The 20,490-nt window shown below is 34.7% G+C and overlaps 1 protein-coding gene across 4 annotated transcripts; it reads left to right on the forward strand.

Annotated features, from left to right (window-relative positions):
• The first annotated feature begins 3,233 nt into the window (after positions 1–3,233).
• On the forward strand, positions 3,234–20,172 carry LOC131033318 (uncharacterized). Of its 4 annotated transcripts, none has more exons than XM_057964512.2 (5): positions 3,234–4,093; positions 7,732–7,832; positions 11,234–12,303; positions 17,529–18,402; positions 19,580–20,172. In XM_057964512.2, exons 3-5 carry the CDS (start codon positions 11,335–11,337, stop codon positions 19,651–19,653), a joined length of 1,917 nt encoding a protein of 638 aa, XP_057820495.1. In that variant the 5' UTR covers positions 3,234–4,093; positions 7,732–7,832; positions 11,234–11,334; the 3' UTR covers positions 19,654–20,172. The 4 variants fall into 4 exon arrangements, with proteins under 4 accessions (XP_057820495.1, XP_057820496.1, XP_057820494.1 ...); XM_057964513.2 differs by having other exon boundaries at positions 7,732–7,785; XM_057964511.2 differs by lacking the exon at positions 7,732–7,832.
• The last annotated feature ends 318 nt before the right edge of the window (positions 20,173–20,490 follow it).

Raw genomic sequence — 20,490 nt, forward strand, 5'->3', positions numbered from 1 at the left:
CGATTTTAAAAGCATCTATCACTCTTTAATAATTATGCTGGTATAACAAGTTATGCCAACCATATGTAACGTTTTCTTGCTTACATTTTGTTCTATCTTTGAAAAAAATATAAGCTAGTAACCAACTGTTCAATATAACATCCAATAAATCAATCTGCTTCACCTATTCTCTCCAAAAAGATTTACATATAATTTTACTCAATAAATCAATGAAAAAGGTTGAATATGACACACCTCTTACTACAATTTATTGTATAACTCATTTACATTCTCAATTAACTCGCTTCTCTAAATTTACACACTTTCAACTTGACAAATAAGAGGTATTTTTTACAATGTGTCAAATTACGATAACTTAGAGTTGGCATAAGCTTTCCATACTGTTGCAAGGTGTGTGCCCTTGGTCTCCTTGTCCTGTGCAATGTAGCGCTCGGGTTTGTGACATGGCTTAACCGCCTCCTGTGGATTCCATAAGTCTAGTGGTTGTATCGGGCATTAACAGGTAAATCTTTTGGGGCAACACCAGCCACACTTGTAACAAGAGGTATTAGAGCTTGGTCACAAGTTCAAACCCTTGCTTGCGTTGGGGGGGGATTGTTGCAAGGTGTGCACCCTTGGTCTCCTTGTGTTGTGCAGTGCAATGCTTGGGTTTGTGGCATGGATTAACCATCTTCCATGGATTCTATAATTCTAGTGGTTGTATTCGATGTTAACAGGTCGATCTTTTGGTGCAACGACAACCACACTTGTAACACATACTCCATATTGTATTTGCAAGAATATTTCTATGATCAATTGATACCAAAAAATCTACATAATTGAATCACTCATTAGCCCATATATCACAGGTAGCTAGCGGTTCACATAAACCCATCTTGATGAGAATGGATGATCTACTTTACACTCATTACATCTAGGTTATATTCAACTTTTTAAACATCTAAATTAAGAGGAAACATGTAACTTTAATCCATTTACATAAAGATTTAATTGCATAATTTTTCAATCAAATTCACTAACCTATATTTCATGAGTAGTAGCTCACACAAACCCATCTTTGATAAGAATGAGTTGGCTTGGTGGTGAAGAACTTGTCCTCTTGAAAGAGAGGTCACAAGTTTAAATCTCATTTGTAGACCCATGTAGTCCCATATTGCTCTAACCCATCTGTAGACCCATTATTTCTCCCATATTACTTTAACCCATCTCTAGACCCATATATTTGTAGTCCCATATTGCTTTAACCCATTTGTAGACCCATATATAGATTGCTGGCATCATGGACTATAAAAGATCCCTCCCTTTCTTTTTTACTTAATACTCATTACATCAACTCATTAAACATCTAACTTAAAACAAACATATAACTTTAATTCCTTGCAACTTTCACAATTATTTAGTTTCACCTTAACACTCATCATACTTATTACTTTATTAAAAAAATACAAACGAAAAAACTCTCTAAACATCGAAAGAGACAAATCACACACAATTTACCATTTCCCTCTACAATTTTGGACTTTAGAACACAAACATAAATAACATCCGCTACCTTTTATGGCATGTTTAGTAACATTTCCTAGTTTTAGCTTTGCCCAAAATATCTTTAGTAACATTTGACTTCATTAATGATTATCTTTCGTCTTTGTCAATAATTTTAGTTAAACTTTGTTAGCATTACTTAACTTGTTAGAATCACCCAACTTCACCAACATTCTACTATTTGACTTCATTAATGATTATCTTTCGTCTTTGTCAATAATTTTAGTTAAACTTTGTTAGCATTACTTAACTTGTTAGAATCACCCAACTTCACCAACATTCTACTATTTGACATCACATTTTCCTACATAGTTTATACTCTAAAGGTAAACCACATGTTATACAATTTATCTAATATGATATACTCATTGCTTTGATGAACAAATCTATAGAGCAACTTCTACTTTACATATGTGAAATGAAAACACATTGAAAAATATGGTTTCTCAACATAAGCAAACACTTATTTCATGAAAAAAACACATGAACATTACATTACATATAATATAATGCCAACACATCATGAAAAAATTCAACAAAGCTAATGATGAGCTCAATACAGAAATGATGAAAGTGACAATCAATTTGTTAGAAAAAAACATTTAAACCATAAGCTCATGACCTACATTGCCAAAGAATATGACACACGATTGACAAACATATTTAAAATAGATACATTAGCTATGTTTATTTTGTCACTCTCTCTAGAACTTGATAATTACAACTTGTTCAACAACTTCCTTATAATGTGTCCTTAGCCAATGACCTTAGAGGTGGTGCAACTAGTGTGTACTAAATTCACACTATTATCTAAATGTATATTGCAATATGAAATGATGCATATGGGAAGAAACTTGACAATACAATTAGAACATTCCAACACAATCCTTTTAAAAAGAACACAAATGAAATCATGAACAATATGACATATAATGAGAGTAACAATAAAAAAAAATTGAAGAAGACAAAAAAATGGTTGGACATCCTTGTATGATTGACAATGTCAAGTATTACAAAACTAGGCAAATGTTAAACAATGAACAAGTAATTGTAAAATTTGTTGCAAACAAACAAACAAACAAAACAAATGTCAATATCAATTTCATTATTTTTTCATTGATTTTAAAAACATCTATCATTCTTTATTAATGATGTAGGTAACACATGCTGACTTATATTTTGTTCTATCTTTGAAATATAATTATAAGCTACTAACGAACTTTTCAATGTTGCATTTAATAAATCCATCCACTTCACCCATTCTCTCAATAAAATATTTACACTTAATATAGTTCCGTGTGATTTGTACAACTCCTTTACCCACTATCCTCAACTTTACATATAATTTCATTCAATAAATCAGTCAATAGATTGAATATGATACACCTCTTATGTCATTAAAAGAAACATGTAACTTTAATTCTTCATTAAACATCTAACTTAAAACAAACATGTAGCTTTAATTCCTTGCAACTTTCATAATTATTTAATTTCACCTTAATCATACTTATGTTTATTAAAAAAAAAAAAAGGAAATAACTCTGTAAACATCGAAACAGACAAATCACACATAATTTACCATTTCCCTGTACAATTTTGGACTTTAGAATACAGACATAAATAGCATCCGCTACTTTTTATGGCATGTTTATCACTTCAACTGCAGATCACTCCTAAAATCATGGTAATGGCCGCCTTACATGGGACCGCTTCCTTAAAGATGGTCAAAATAATGGGCCCACACCGTCTTCTCAGGAACCCTGGAAAAACAAAACCAGTGAGAAAAATGTTATCTTGCTAGTTGATACCTTCTGTACGAGTTCAAATTAATGTACTTTAATGGCCAAGAGAATACACCTAAAAACACAGATGAATGGGGAATCGGGATGAATGAACTACTACTGTAGAGAGTAGGGATATCCCATCAACGGTCTCGATGTTGACTGTAATGCTCCAGACAGCCCTCGAGGTGGAGCTCACCACTATGGAACTACTTTTTTCTTAGCGCCAAAGCTGCCACGTCAATGTCGGATGATACTCTGGTGTACATCGAAAATTAGTAATAAAATATGATAGGAATACAGTCTAGGCGCTGGTATTTGTAAATCGTGGAAGGGACACCCACCGTGCGGCGGATTTTGTTTTTATTAAATCCACTTTAATGGAGATTTGAAATTGCATGTCGTAGACAGCAAAGATCCTCTTTACATTGTCGGTCGGCCTTTTCGGTCTGACTATCTTACCTCCTGCGCTCAGAAAAATCGCTGCAAATCAAAACGTGCAGTCGATTTTGGAAAGTGCAGTTATTTTGGTGGAATGTGCACGTCATCTCACGCAAATATGCCGTCCTGGCGGACCGGAAACCCTAGCTGGCGTCGATTATGGAGTGGCGATGCTCAAAACGAATAAATTTGATGTGTGAATGTGGTTGTCGTAAAGAGTGAATAAGTAGTTGTGTTTTGGAGATGGATATTCTGTTATTGTAGATCTTGGGTTTGTGTGGCGGAGGGCTCGATCTACGCCTGACACGGCCTCGAATCAGATATTCCGTGTAAGTGCTCGCTTCTTTTACTTTTCGCAGTATCGATTTTGTGCGTGTGTTCTGCTTTATTGTGTTTTTATATAAAAATGATACTCTAAATGCTCCGATTTAGTTTTCGGAATGTGTTTTTAAGCCCCGGTACTTCGATTTATCTTTTTCTGTTTTAGTGAGTGTCTGGAAACGGCTTTAGAACCCTCGGAGTAGGAATGTGACAATTTTGGTGCTTGGCCTTTCGAATAAGATTTCGTGGATGAAGATTTGATCTGTGCTGTGCGCTACGAGGCAACTGTGAATGGTGGATTGTGGAAGTACTCTGCCCTTCCTGTTGATCCTTAGTAGCAGATTATATTTATTTCCATGCACCAGCTAGGACTTGAAAATAGGACTTTCCATATGCTACTGGGACGGTCAATTGACAGAGCTTCTTGTTCTATTGTCGTCCCACAATGTGGAATGGATTGCTTGAAATAGCTCAACGGAATAAATTTACAGAGTCACATTATTCACATTATTGTCACATTCAGGAATGATTTCAAAATGGAGCCTCTAGATTTGGTAGGACTGTTTGATTTCATTCATTCCTAGACGGTTCCACCATTTTCATGGATTGTATCACTTCAGTATTGTTGTTGAGCAATCATGAGAGTTGATCAATTTGATCTTCACTGAAGACATACTTAATTCAATTTTCAGGAGAATTTGGTATTTCTTAATTTATTATTTTAAGCAAGACATCACTTATAACATCACAACCTTTCCACTGTTTACAAATATCGTGCATGCTCACAAAGGCACGAGATATAATCATAGGCCTTTTTATTAACCTGCAATTGGACAGTGTAGGTTGGATCCTGTAAAAACACCACAGAGCAGATTTCTTGTCATACTTTCTATTAGGATCTTACCCTCTTCATATGCTATAGTGTGTGTGTGTACGTTTGAGTATCTATCTGTCCATGGAAAACTAAGAAGAAAGTGCAGAGAAAAACGTTATTGAAAGTTCTGCCAAACAATATACACAATTGGGCCGGTATCTCAAAATATCTCCCAAAATTAAGCCTCCTGTAGCAGTGGATCTTTTTTTTTTGGCATTAGAAATAGTTGAAAAACTAATTACATGGATCAGCAAGCTGTTCACAATACAGATTTCTCTAATAACATGCTTTCTACATAACAGAATACTGTCTTAAAACGTGCTTTTGCTACTTACTAAGATTTTCAAATACATTGAACCTGTTCATGGGCAGCAAAATGGAACTACATACCACAAATCAGTACATTAGAAATTTGTGTTATCACTCTCTACTCTTTGGTTTTCAAGGATTCTTGAACCATGTAATTTCCCCTTTTGGGACATACCTGAAATTTGCTCAATAATAATAATAACAATAATACAATTTATTTACAAACAGAATACTGTCTTAAAACGTGCTTTTGCTACTTACTAAGATTTTCAAATACATTGAACCTGTTCATGGGCAGCAAAATGGAACTACATACCCCAAATCAGTACATTAGAAATTTGTGTTATTACTCTCTACTCTTTGGTTTTCAAGGATTCTTGAACCATGTAATTTCCCCTTTTGGGACATACCTGAAATTTGCCCAATAATAATAATAACAATAATACAATTTATTTACAAACAGAATACTGTCTTAAAACGTGCTTTTGCTACTTACTAAGATTTTCAAATACATTGAACCTGTTCATGGGCAGCAAAATGGAACTACATACCACAAACCAGTACATTAGAAATTTGTGTTATCACTCTCTACTCTTTGGTTTGCAAGGATTCTTGAACCATGTAATTTCCCCTTTTGGGACATACCTGAAATTTGCCCAATAATAATAATAACAATAATACAATTTATTTACAAGAGTATTCTTTTACTAAATTTCACCATAGTAATTGAATTTAGGAAAATAATGAGTTAACATTAAAATAATAATGAAGACTCTTATTGTAAATATGCACAGTATAGCTTCAACCCTATTAGAAACGTGAGGGGAAAACACTAAAGGATGCCGGAAGACTATCCTCCTCAATTAAGCACAAGGGCACTGTAATGTCCCCTATTTATTATGTGTTTTAATTGTGATTTTCTTAAGGATTTCAGGTTAAAGGGTTTGGTAAGTACCTTAACTTCTGCTGTAGATTAACCTGCAAAACAAGGTCAGAGGGATACATATACATTATATAAAGAAAATATTTATGTAGAATTATATGCAGAGATGACTATCAAGTGACCTTTACAACAGAATCAGTAATATTTTATGATCAAAAGAATTTTAATACTGTTTTCTATCATATAGGGTTGAAAGAGTATTTTGTTTTTAGTTATTCAACATGGTCGGTCATATAGGGTGTCTTATAACAGTTCCCCTACTAATATCGATCACATAGGGTGTCTTTTAACAGTTCCCCTACTAATTTTGATCACATAGTATGTCTTATAACAGTTTCCCTACACATAGGGTGTCTTACAACAGTTCCCCTACTGTCTGTGATCTCATAGGGTGTCTTATAACAGTTCCCCTACTGACCGTGATCTCATAGGGCGTCTTACAACAGCTCCCCTACTGACAGTGATCTCATAGGGTGTCTTATGAAACAGTTCCCCTATTATGATCAAGTAGGGTGTCTTATGCAACAGTTCCCCTACTTCTCATGCATTCATATGATTGTTCAGGTTATTTATAAATAGAATTATGTTATGTCTAAGTATTCTGGTTACTTCACCAGTTAGTTTGTTAATGCCCAATATCTAATTGTATTTACCGATATCCAATTATCCTTATATATCATTGCTCAGTTCACACGTATTATTTCAGTATATTAACGTTCCTTAGCAGTCATATTTCACTATTTGCTGAATAAATAATGATTTGTTGAATGAAACGATTTGTTACAGAACTGAATACTGTTACTGCAGAATGTATTCGTACAGAAACCTTATAACGTTATTCAGACTGGATATTAGTTATAAATGTAAAGAGATTAATAGAATCGAGTTTTACAGGGATAAGTATGATGACTGCAGATTATATTTGTACTGAAATCTTATACCATTACACAGAATGTTTTAATTTATGGAATTCAAATAAGTGTGGAAGGAGATAAGAATCGCTGATAAAGAAAACCCCGATAAGCCAGTTTATAATTAGAGTTCCATACCAGAGGGTGGTTGTGGCCGAGTGTGATACCAACTTGTCCAGCGTTCCTCTCTTTTTCTTTACTTTTTTTTCCTATCCTCTCTATCTTCCCCGAGCCTTCCCTTTATTCTCCACCACGTCCTTAGTGGGGATTCACGTCCATTAGAATGGATTTGGGAATGGCGGGAGTCACCGCTTCCCAATATTCATTACCAATCATTATCCCCCCCACCTCCCCCCCAGTCGCGTTTTACAAAGATTGCTAAAGCTTATAATATTTGTTAATCGGTGTAAGTTAATATTTATTGAATATTATTTTATTATTTTTTTTCTTTCAATGAAATCTAATAAACATTAAATAATGGTTTATTAATAATTTATAAATTAAAAATCAGTAAATATTATTTAATTATATTAGGGTTTATTATTATTTGTAAATTAATAATCAGTAAATATTATTTAATTATTATTTTCTTCTTTTTTTTTTTGCCAGAAAATTGAGGGGACATGACAGGCACTGAACATCCAACTCAATGGGGGCTCACAAGTACCAACTTAATGGGTGTCTACTCAATTGAGGGGACTCATACTCCTGTATCTTTCTATTATGTTTCCTTGCCAGTTTCTAATATGATTGCTTAACTAAAATCAATAAATAATTACTTATCCTGAATCTTTGATGGATTGGCAATGTAATTCATAATAAATAAATTGATGCTTCCTAACTGATTTAATAACAAATAATAGATTCAACCATATTGCATACCAATCACCTTTACCCAAATATTATAGTTGGCTGCCTTCCTTCTGGTTTAAACTCAGATTCTGATTTCTTATCAGTCTGACTGTCTGATGTCAGATCAAATGTTGTTTCCAAATCATTCCATAAACTTACTAAATGTAGACCGTTAATTTTAATAATAATTATAACATTAGAACTTCATCATTAATCATTATTTCTCAACTCCGTTTGAACCTGGTAGTTAACCAATATATCCATTGTGCATCCAACTGCCTTACTAAAAATAGTAAGGGTCCCTCCCCAACAACCACCGACTTACTATAAATTGTAAGTCCCTCAAAATGGAACCAGAAACCTCTGAATAGCTTAGCCTCAAAATATACCAACAATTTGGAGAGGAAAACACTGCCATCTGCCATCTGAAGAGCTCCATAACGCCCAAACTAGACCCTCTAATCCACCATACTAGCCTACGAGGGTCAAATGATAGGCTAATCCTTCGAACTCTGATGCTCACGAAAAATGGGACATTACAAAAGATCTCATTATTTAAAGATAATATAAATTCACCATAGGATAATATCGAACCTCAATATCTGCAATTCCCTTATTATTGCAAATTTGTCTCTCTTAGAGACTTCACAAATTTGGCTCAGATGTAGACTCTGTCATGGATTTGTCGTGAATCCACCCCTTTGAAGAACTGTGTTTTCATTCCCCTTCTGTCAAACTCCTAAAGGTTTTCGTCTCTAGAATTTATAAATTGTTTATCAAATCAAAAGCATGCCTTACCTCTCCTAGTGAGCCTCCTTGTAAAGGCCTCCAGGAACTTTCTAGAAGATAAGGCCGACTTGAACATTGGAAAACTTTATTTAATAAAGTGACATTATAATATTTTATTGTTTATTTAATTAAATTAATTAATATTAAGTCATCATTGGATATTTTATTTATTTTTGACAACTTAATAAAAATTAATCTAATTAAGTGTCACCTTACAAATTGGGGACATTACAAACCCATTTCTCTCCTCTCTTTCTATTTGTGTTTAGAATAGGTGTCATGAGTCATGTCCATGAAATTATTGGTGAACATATGTAGTGATCAAATGAATAATGTTTTTCTTTGTTGGACAATTGATATTCATATGATTAATAAGAAATTTTCTCTGGTCCCATGTAATCATAATAATGATGAACAAGGAAAACGACACCTCTAAGAGTGTTGATTATGATCTAGAATGAATGATTATGAATTAGCAAAGCAAATCCTCCGTGTGTCATTCTTTTTATTGGAAATTATGGTCCAAAGTTAGCCTGCACATTTAGTTAGCCATACCTGTTTAAATTCTATTTTGGGTTGGTTTTGGTTGGTGAACATATGAGGTGATCATGAAGAATGTTATCCTTTGTTGGACAATTGATATATGCATGATTGATACAAAGTTTTCTTTGGTCCCATGTAATCATTATAATGACGAACAAGGAAAATAACCCCATAAGAGTGTTGATTATGATCTAGAATGAATGATTACGAATGAGCAAAGCAAATCCCTAACATATCATTCTTTATATTGGAAATTATGGTCCAAAGTTAGCCTGCACATTTTGCTAGCCATTTACCTGTTTCAATTCAATTTTGGCCTTTTGCTTTTGGCCCTTCTTGGCTACTTTGGAAAATTCATAGCAATACTCTCATCATTGCTCTTCAATTGCGAATTTCTTTGGAAGGGTCTTTCATGGTCTCCAATAAATGCTCTTCATGATTTCAAGCTGCTTGTATCTTGTCGTCATCTTTGACCCTAGCTTACCCTTTATATGGTTCTATTATTATTATGATAAGAAATGAATGCTTCAATCTAAAACCCTCATGTACTATTCTAATCATGTAGGAAATAATAGATGTAGATGCATTTGCTAATCATAGTTTCTTCTGAATGCCAATATAGCTGAAAATAATGGATGTCAAATAGATGTACACTAACTATTCTGAGTACAAAGATTTGAAGTCTTCAATCTTGATCTGTTTGGTTTTGAAATAGCATGCATACACGTGCAAATGCACACATAAACATGCATATCCATGCATACATAATTCATGTGCACACATACACATGTATGTATATATATATATATATCTATGCACATGCACAAATGCATGCATAATACATGTGCGCACATATACACATATATATGTATGTATATCTACCCACACGCGCGCCCGCACACACATATCCCAATAGATTCATAAAGAGACAGCATTAGTGATATTTTTTCCAGTGATACTTGCTAATATATGGTGTGCATGTATATAAATGTTTCACTGCATGATATGGCCAACATAAAGGATGTGAGCTCCGATAACCTTCCGTGACATCAATGCAGTCTGAGAAAGGAAAATCTGGTCTAATCATATTGGAAATAATAGATTTAGAATAGTTTATTATTAATAATTCCCGTCAAATGCTGTGTTAGCTGAAAACAATATGGAGTCTGCAAAGACAAATCATCAAAGTGTCTCATCATCATCTGTTTGGTATGAAATGTGGCTAACTATATACAAATACCAAGAATATTAGGTCTCAACACTCATTAACTGACTATATAGTACATACACATAAAATATTCAAGAAAACAGTGCATGCTTCTGAGAATCATATTCAGGCCAGAAATGATATGTATACAAGTTCCCTGCATTTTATGCATGAGGCCTCATGCCAGGGACATCGGTGTGAGCAAAAACAGATTTAGGCATATTGCAGGAAGAACTTTAAAACTTAGTAATAAGCCAACAATATGTTATAACAAGAAAAAACATGTGGGGTTTCAGCAATCAGAGAGGGAAACACTCTTCGCAGAACAATCCCAAGATAAAATGGTGACCTTGAAATTCCATGTATTCAATAGGCTTATATTTCTCCATTGTATTTGGATGATTAACAGTGAGGCAAAGGTGATTTTCTTAATGTCAGGTCAAAGTGGTCAATGAATTGTTAATTGATTATGGCTTGTTCTGTTGTAATAGGCTAGAAATGGATGATGGTTTTTGAGATTTATTAATTTCCTCATCAAGCAGTGTTTGGCAAGAGTTCACGTGTGATCAATTTTGAAGATGTGATGATGTTTTGTGGCAAGATATTTCATCTGTTGTATTCTTGGCATTTGTTTCTGTTGATATTGCTTAAAGATGTTTCCTCATATGCACTTTTTTGTAAATAACCGGTTGATGATATCTGTTCATTCTGTGGTATCAGGTATTATATGTGGGAAATCCTGTAGCTTAATTGTAAAAGGTCCCTTGGGGCTTATAAAAGTGTCTTTGGTCATGTTTATTCATCTGCTCAGCCGGTGAAGTATGGATAAAAATCATCTTGACTGCCAATATCCGGGATGTTTCTTTTGTGTCATGAAAGAGGCAAATCCAAGCAAGCGGCGGACAAGTATTTTGAATTTTTTTAAAGATCTACCCTCTCAAGATGATGAAGGCCAGGTTCTTGCCATTAGTGGCCTGTGGAACACTGCTATGGCACATCCTAATGACCCTGAGTTCATTGACTTGGGTATTTTTGAGTGCATGTCAGCTCTTATATTAAAAGGTTTAAAGAATCGGCGGTGGCTTGCTCATGATCAGAACATATACATTCCATACTATGCAGCCCACATCATTGGGTCATACACTATGAACATTGAGGAGTTTGCTGAGAGGGCTGTGCAGGCAGGAGTTATCACTCCATTGGTGGAGCTTTTAAGTGGAAGACTGACCTGGGTGGAACAAAGAGTAGCAGTGCGAGCACTGGGTCACTTGGCCACGTATGACAGTACATTTCCTTCTGTTGCAAGTCAGGGAGAAGTCCTTGAGATTTCTATGCAGCTGGCACTAAGTTCTCTTGAAATTGTTTACACACATTTTTACCAGTTTCCAGATAGGCGACTGAGCTACCATTGCGACCTCCTTACACGCGGAATGGGTGGTTTGGAAATGGAGTCGCGGAAGGCTGAAGAATGGGCCAGCCAGCTTCAGTGTTGGTCACTCCAGCTTATAAATTGTTTTGCATTTAAAGCAGAGTTCCTTTCCACTATTTGCAAACCTGATTTTCTTATTAAATTACCTGGAATGTGGGGTGGCCTTGTAAATGAGAGTTCACCAGCTGGTATTGGATTGTTACGAACTATTTGTCATCATAAACTTGGCCGTTTGCCTGTGGCAAATTGCCCTAGCATTATTGAAGCACTTTGTAATATTGCACGTTCCTCAGATGACTGGCAATATATGGCGGTGGACTGTCTTCTTTGGTTGCTTCAGGACCCAAACACTCGGCATAAGGTAGGTTCTTTTAGTCTCTCTTATTTTGTCGTTCTCTCACGTTAAGGGCTACCAGTTTCTGATTAATGACATTCATAAATTCAAGACCTATTTAGCAGGCAAATTATGAAAATGTTGAATGTGGTGTATTAATTTTTTCTGTCATTTTTTTCCTCTCTTTTCCATGTCAGTTTTAGAAATAACAGTTTCTCTTACAAAGATCTCTTTTGAGCCCTTGAAGAACTTCACTTGACTTATTTGGGCAAATCAACTATCCAAATATTTTTTTAATCCTCAATTGACTGGCGAGGTTTACTGTTCTGGCAGATTTGTAATACCTTCTGTACAGAGAATCCATTCATAAGCCCTACAACCATTGCATTCATCCTTCTCTTGACCTTAAGAAGGCTTGAGACATAAATGATGCAATGATCAACACTATTACAGCCAGGTGGTCTGATAATGGATTATGCCAAGAAGCACCACAACACCTCACAAATCCCATTGCTAGAATCTTTCCAGCAATTAGATCCAAGTAGTGAATGGTTTTGGTTTTACCAGAGCATCTTTTCCATCATGCTCCCCACTTTTACTTATGGTTTTGATTTCTCTTAAGGTTTATGGGATTTCCATATCTTTCTCCTCTTCTTTGCATATTGTATTTATTTGTACCTATTGAGCTTATTGTATTGGAGTTGCTTTAAGCACTCCTTCATTTTTACTACGAATGCACTACATCTGTAGTCTCATTAATTGCTAATTAGTTAGAAGTGGAATTAACAAACATTTAATTTCAGGTGTAGGTTACACAGTTTCTCACTATTTTAGTTTTTTCTTGCTGTTCTTTCCTGATTTTGTTTTGAATGACTTGCTTCAAGTTGGTTGTAAACTGTGGGCAACGTGGCATAGAAGCAAATCTACTTTCTATTTTTATAATCTGATTGATGTCTCACATTGTAACCAATTCTGAAAGAAACATAGGCTAAAGGAATTAAGAGAAGGCCAAAACATGAAGATATGAGATGACATGCCAGCTTTTTCCTACAAAGTATTCTAACTATTAAGGAGTAAGATATAGATGCACAAAGAAATTGCATATTATATGAAAATCCAAATGACAGATTGCCTTTTTTATGAGGTAGGGATATTGTTCATGAATTCTCAACACAAATAGAAATTTTGGTCAATGCAAATTATGGTTGCATGCAGACTGAAGAGAACACAAAAAAATAAGCATATCTGTGGCAAAGAAGTATAGCTGCAAATTTACAGACTGAGAAATTAGCTAATAGTTCTTTGGATGAAAGTTAGGGAATTGAAATAAACCTTTTGGAACCTGGACAATAATTTAATCTTCTTACATGCGCATATATGTGGCAAAGCAATTTAGCTGCAGATTCATAAAATATGAGAAAATTTACTAATGACTCTGTCTGGATAAACTTGGGAATCAAGATAAAGGTTTTGAACATGGAAAATGATTTTGAAGTAGGTTCTTTCATATTAGTTATCATTGGCAGAAGATGGAAAACTGATTTTTCTCTGAGTTCAGGGGATGTGGGGATGCAGGGATGGGTTTTGGGGGACGGTGGGGAACAACTATTAAAATAATATATAAAAATTAATATTTGAAAATTCAATAATTAAAGACAGTAGAAGAAATTACAATTTATTATTAATGTTAACAATAGGAGTAAAAGAAGCTGAAATTAATACAAAGTCTGAGAATTTGAAAATCAATTGATCCAACGATCAATGGCAAGCAAATGTTGTATAGTATTTGTATTATTCATTAAGTTCGAGATACAAAGTACAATACAATAGCTAATTAACTAATTGTTTGATGCAAATGTCATGGCATACTCCTCATTGTTGGAATTGCTAGACCTGTCTAACTTTGACAATTGGGCTGCTGCAAACCTTGTACATATAACTTAATCCTTATCAATTTGTGTTGGTTGTTCAGGCTCCAAATCCCATTTTGTATTTGGAATTTCCTTGTATTCATTTGTCTCGTGATTCATGTTAAGCATGTAACATTTCTCTTGGGGATTTACCACTTGAGCTCATCCTATATTTTGAAATGCATATTTTATAGTACAAAATATGCTATGTTCCATAGGAATGCATCCTTGACCTTTTTTGACATGTTCTCATAATGGGGATGTGGGGACACCTCAAAAATGTACCCCCATTGCCCCCTATCAATGTTTTTTGGCCAAACGTCCCAAAAATATGGGTACTGTGTGGGGACGATCAACTATCCTCAAGATGTCCATTGATGTCATTGAAATAACTTGACCGTCCCTGAGCTAAAAAGTTCTAATTAAAAAAAAAGCCCATATTGAATGAAAAATTAGTTTATTGTTTTCTTTTTTGGGCTCCCACACCACCGTAAGCCATAAATGAGCAAAAGAAGCCTCCCTTTTTCATTTCAAATCATTTTTACATGTCAAAAAATTTGTTGGTGAGTTGGAGGGAAAAAAAAAACATTACTAGGACAGCATCAGTGAGCTGTTAGTAGTGAGATACCAAAACTAGTAGTAGAGGAAAGGATTCTTCCTTTTTTTTGTTTGACTTTTTTCAATGTTTTTGAGGAATAAACTTTTTCTTCCTATTTTTAGTTTGCAGATGCATTCTTTTTTCACAAAAACATGGGCAGCAGCAGTGACATTAGTGAACATTAAATGGAAGTATCTGTATGAATTTGTCTACCTGGTAATGAAGACACTAAACTTTAGTTCACAAACTGTTCCAGGAGATGAATTTCATATTACTGAAATTGGTGGATTGCAAAACCTGTCTCAATATCTTCATGAATGCTAGTCCTAGTAATACCATGTTTGTTCTGGAGGGAGTATTTTTCTTGTTGACTGCTGTGATTGCTTGTACAATGTTTGGCATCTGTGTCACATGCTTAGTACACATTTTATTTGCAAACTCTTTAGCATTAATTAATATAGATAAGGCAGGTCGAGTAAACCTCCCAATGCTACTTTTTTTGGTTGTAATAACGAATAATAGACAATTTGATTTAAATGACACTATTACTCATGCATATCTTTTGTCAAACTATTTCATGTTCTATAATCATGCCTCTTTCCTATTGTGAGTCTTATCTGGTTTGTTTCTTCAAAAGCATGATAGAGATGTTAAGAAATATTACTGAAATACATATGTAGTTTGTTCGGAATATTTATCAATAATGTGTAAAACACTGTAGCTTTGTCACTTGAGATTTATCTTAGGGTTAAATATTTAGTCTTATACATGCCTTTCCCCACTTGTTTGCAAAATTCTTTTGATTGGTTCTCAAAATCTTGTTAATGTAACAGATATTTAATTGGTCCACTAACGTTTTATGCCTGAATTATAATCAGCATATATTTTGATATATATTCGTGGTACAATTGTTTTGTCATGCAAGCAATAAAATTTACAATGTCCATTACTCATGACCCATTCAAAAACCTTGCTGTCCTATTAAGTTGATTGTTCCCTCCCTAGTGTATTAACTTTTCAGATTATGAGAGTATATATGTTCTACATTCCTGTTCTGTTTTATGCTATTTCATCGTTATGCAAGCCACAAAGTTGTATGAGTTCCACAGCAGATGCTTATATTAGAGTGGATAGAGGTAAGGCAAAGTACTCTATATCTAAGGTTACTTTTATTTTCTGGCATCCATCATATGAAGGTTTTCATCTATTACAATAGGTGAGATTCAAAGTCAATTCTAGTAATCACTGATGGAATTCTTTGGGAATATCTCGAGTATTTATCCTTCCCTTGCACTTTGGGTGAATTTTTCTGGGAATCTTTTTGGGTACTTGCTTGGAGAATTATTGGACTATCTTGACTGAAATTTTGGCACAGGAAATCATGAAAAAGTGTAGGGTACTGCAATGATATTTAATGAAAGGCATTGCCAGTCTCGCTTTCCTAGCTTTTCCTGAACATTGTTTTAGGGATTTCTGGCTTCATTTTTTTGGGTTGTTTGTTTTCTTTAAGTAATTCCAACTGTAGTTGATAGCCATTATGTTGTCAGGACTTCACACATTCTATTCAATTTAGCTATAAGTGAAATTTGTTAGTTTTGTTGTAGGGAAGTTCACTGAGGTGGTTATTAGTTCTAGTTCGAGGCCTGGCAGTGGTTCCCAAATTTAATTTCACAGATCTTATGAAATGGACATTTAATACCAAATTCTATCCAAGTCTTACAAAGACATTCTGTTAATTGTTTTGCTTTGGAAGTGGATTATTTGCAGTTTTTTGATTAGTAAGAGTTTTCTGGATCAATCTGCATAGAATATTCAATTTCTGATGTTTTGGGTTTCCCTACTGGACCTGTTATTAGGGAATAGATAAAAGCCAATTGCTTGATCGCAAATGTTTTATTCTCTTGGTCAAGTTAATTATCGTGGTTTTCTGTAGAAATTTACTCTTCATTTTGTTGTCAGAATTGTTTTCGTGAAAGTGAACTCAGGCAGGCAGTAGCCTTACATAGTACTAGACTGAACATCTTTAGATGGAGTTATTGGTATTGAAGGTTTTGAAAATTATATAGGATATATTCTTACATTCTTAAACAGCACAGATTCAAATGATATATTCTATGCTTATCTGATTCAGGAGGATTAGGCTGCCCATTGCATAAGAACTCTAGTTGTTACTTTTGTTTTTAAAGTTCCAGATTATTAATTTTTTGGGTTCTTAGGGTATAGTGTTTTAAATCCTGTTTTATGTTCATCTCCTTCAGAGGATAAGTTTGTATTGTTCTCCGAGGATGTCCTCTCTATCATGGAAATGTTACTTGGTGACTTCTCATCAACTATGAATCCTGGGGAATTCTGATAATCCATAATGGAAGGACAACTCCTATTTGGAGGTGGGGCAATTTTGAATAATCCATTATTGGGAATGTATTGAATAGTACAAATGAACAAGCAGTTGCATGCCCATTGAACATTCCCGCTACCATGTTAATGTAATTGAGATACTGTATAGTGTATAGCATGAATGCACTTTTTTTAAACTGGAAGAAAAGCACTCTTCACAGACCAAAGATTCCTATATTGTTTCTTTTCTTACCTTGATTTTTTCCTACCTTCTCATTCTTCTACCCACCTTTCCATAATATTTTCCCCTTTTATGCTCACTCAAATTTTTATAAATCAAGTAACAGTCAAACGGAAAATCTGACTAATCGTTTTCTCTGGACTAATGCCTTGTATGACATTGTTAGGTCATGGAAAAGGCAGCACCAGCACTTGTGGATCTAACAGAATTATCAAGTTTGGGAGACCATAAAAAGCTCGGGGAGTCAATAACAAATGTTCTTCTTCAGGATTTTAATTCATCACAAGTATCTCTTCGTACAATGCTCACTTCCCATACAAAAGTACTACTTGATGAGTTGGCAAATATGCGGCAAAGACTGAAATGGGAGAAAAATATGCCTAAAGAAGATCTACACATAAAACAAGCAGCAGCACTAGTGGTAAAGCTTGAGGGAAATTCTCTTTTTTCCTCAGGAGATATTGCAGGTGCAGCCTCGAAGTACACTGAGGCACTGGCTCTGTGTCCTGTGAGGTCTAAAAAAGAAAGATTGGTCCTTTATAGCAACCGAGCACAATGCTACCTTCTCTTGCAAGAGCCTTTGTCAGCAATTAGTGATGCAACACGTTCATTGTGTCTCCATAACCCTGTTAATCGTCATGCAAAGAGCTTGTGGAGGAGAGCCCAAGCTTATGATATGCTGGGGTTGGCCAAAGAAAGCCTGTTAGATGCTATATTGTTTATCAATGAATGTTCCCAGTCAACAGATGCTGATCTCTGCCTGAGGCAAAATAAGGTTCCTGACTATGCTGAACGTTTGGTAAAGAAACAGATGCATTCTGCCTGGTTGTTTAAAGAAGCAGGATTGAAACATGGGGGTGTTCATTATGATGGTGAAAGGGGTGAAGCATATGGCAGAGATGGTGATGATTCTGAGTGGGAAACAGCTAGTGAGAGTGATATAGGAAATGAGGAAAGGGAAGAGACCAATGATGATGAAAGTGAGTTGCAAATTGAAGATGACAGGAAAATGAAACATGAAAAGCCTCCAATTTTCAAAGGTATTATGCTTCAAGACCTCCTAGGTTCCCATGTTGAAAGTGCATATTGATTGTATCCTCTATAATGTGTGAATTGATGTCCGTGTTTGATTGCAGACATTGTTTTTAAATTATAGAAATCTTACTATAATGTATTAGATTATCTGACTAGGATTTGAAAGGAAATGTACAGCTGTGTTTTCAATGTAGATCTAAACAAATGTTAGTAAGGTTATCTCTATGTATACAAGCCGGTTGAGTGAAGTTGTACAACAAATATATAATCTGATTTCTTGAGTTAAATTGCACAATCTACTACCAATTGTTCCATTTTATTATTGTGGCATTACTTCCTGTTTCGCGTGAAGTTGAGATTGACCTTGTTAAGGTGTATGTTAAAATTTTCTTTTAATTCAGTTGAGGTTAGTACCTTGCATGTAAATATAAAGCTTTCCTGGAGAAATATTAACTTCTCCCTATGAAAGTTATGTCCTGGTTTTCTCTATAATGCGGCCCTTTGCCAAAATTACACATCTAGACTTGTGCAATTTTGAATCTGCAACAATTACGTTACATATAACGAAGCCAGTTATTTTGATGGAAAAAATAATGGGTAACGTTACCTTATACTGAAGGTCCTGTTGCCCTTTGTTGTCTTTCAACTGTCAATATTATACTGGAGGTTTGATGTTTAACTTATAATCTTCACATTTATGGTTTCTTTGAAGTGCCAAATGCACGGTGCGAGTGTTTATCCTCCTACTTGAAGTCACAGAATCCTAAATGCATCCTTAGTGATGACCTCAAGAGGCTTTCACTTCGATGTATGAGATAAAATGAGCATATTAAATGGTATCTTGTTTTCAATAGCTCTGATCTGTTTCTCATATGCATTTACTTGGAAACCAAAAAACTATACTCTGCAGATTAGTTTTCTAATTTTTCAGGCGAACCTCATGGTTATATGCAAATTGTTTACTTATGCTTTCATTATTTTCTGTGCTGTTGTCATATATGATAAAATGGCTAGCCGAACTATAGCATTTTAGAGCTCGGTGAGTTGTATTATGGTAGTCAAAACAAAAGTCTAGCTCAAGTTTTGGTAGACATTGATGATCAGAAGCCTACTTTACTTTTAAATATCTTAACAGACCTGAATTTATATGTTTATCTCTAATTCTGATGAAATAATCCCAAGGCAGATTGGAAGCATGGATACAGTTTGCCAGCCTGAAGAAGATGGAAAATACTAGAAGAGATTTATTTTATTGATGAGAAAGCGTAGCTTGTATGATATTCGGAGATTGGAATGATACTTTGCCTAGCTGCTTTGCTTGGAAGCATAGTAAGGATGCTTAATATGAGTCTGCTTTGTACGACTATTCTAACTTGAAGAGCACGACTTTCTTTGGAATTGCCTAAGATAAAAATTCCTGTATGCTTATCTGCTATGCAATGATTTTGGGTTAAGAGGAGGTTTAATTTGCTGCAGAAAATTGATTGCGCATTACTATTTTCTGATCGTCTTGCACAGCGGTTTTAACTAGTTTTCAAGGCTAATAGTTGGAAAATATATTTCAAAGCAGTGAATGCAACTGGACTTTTATTGGCCATCAAAGATTGAAAAACCCTTTATGATAGCCATCGAGAAGAACTTGGCCAAGCTGAATTTATTTATTTGGTATTTGAGATGTACCTAATTTTTGTGATGATTCTGTAAGAAATTTATGTACATTCCACCCTTTTGAACAAAACAGAGGGTGATTAATTATGTACAATTTGTTTAATCCATGTGTTTCTTGCATCCAAAAAATAATTATTTTTATCTAGTGAGGTAAACGGTTATGTCAACCGTCATTGGATAGCTGATTGATAAATATACTGTGAAAAGAGGTATGAATATCTTGAGGCTTATTGATCTGTTCAATGTTTAAACATTCTGGAATTAATGAAGATGTGGAAAATTCGGATGAAATACATTTTAGTTATGAAAAGTAACCGCTTTAAGTCTCCATTCTTTAGGGAGTAATCAATATAGGGATGCATTTGTCCAATTTGGAAAACGCAGATGAAATGCATCTCAGGAATTAAAAGTAGCTGTCTTTGTTT

The sequence above is a fragment of the Cryptomeria japonica genome, chromosome 10 (genome assembly GCF_030272615.1).
Source record: "Cryptomeria japonica chromosome 10, Sugi_1.0, whole genome shotgun sequence".
NCBI lineage: Eukaryota > Viridiplantae > Streptophyta > Pinopsida > Cupressales > Cupressaceae > Cryptomeria > Cryptomeria japonica.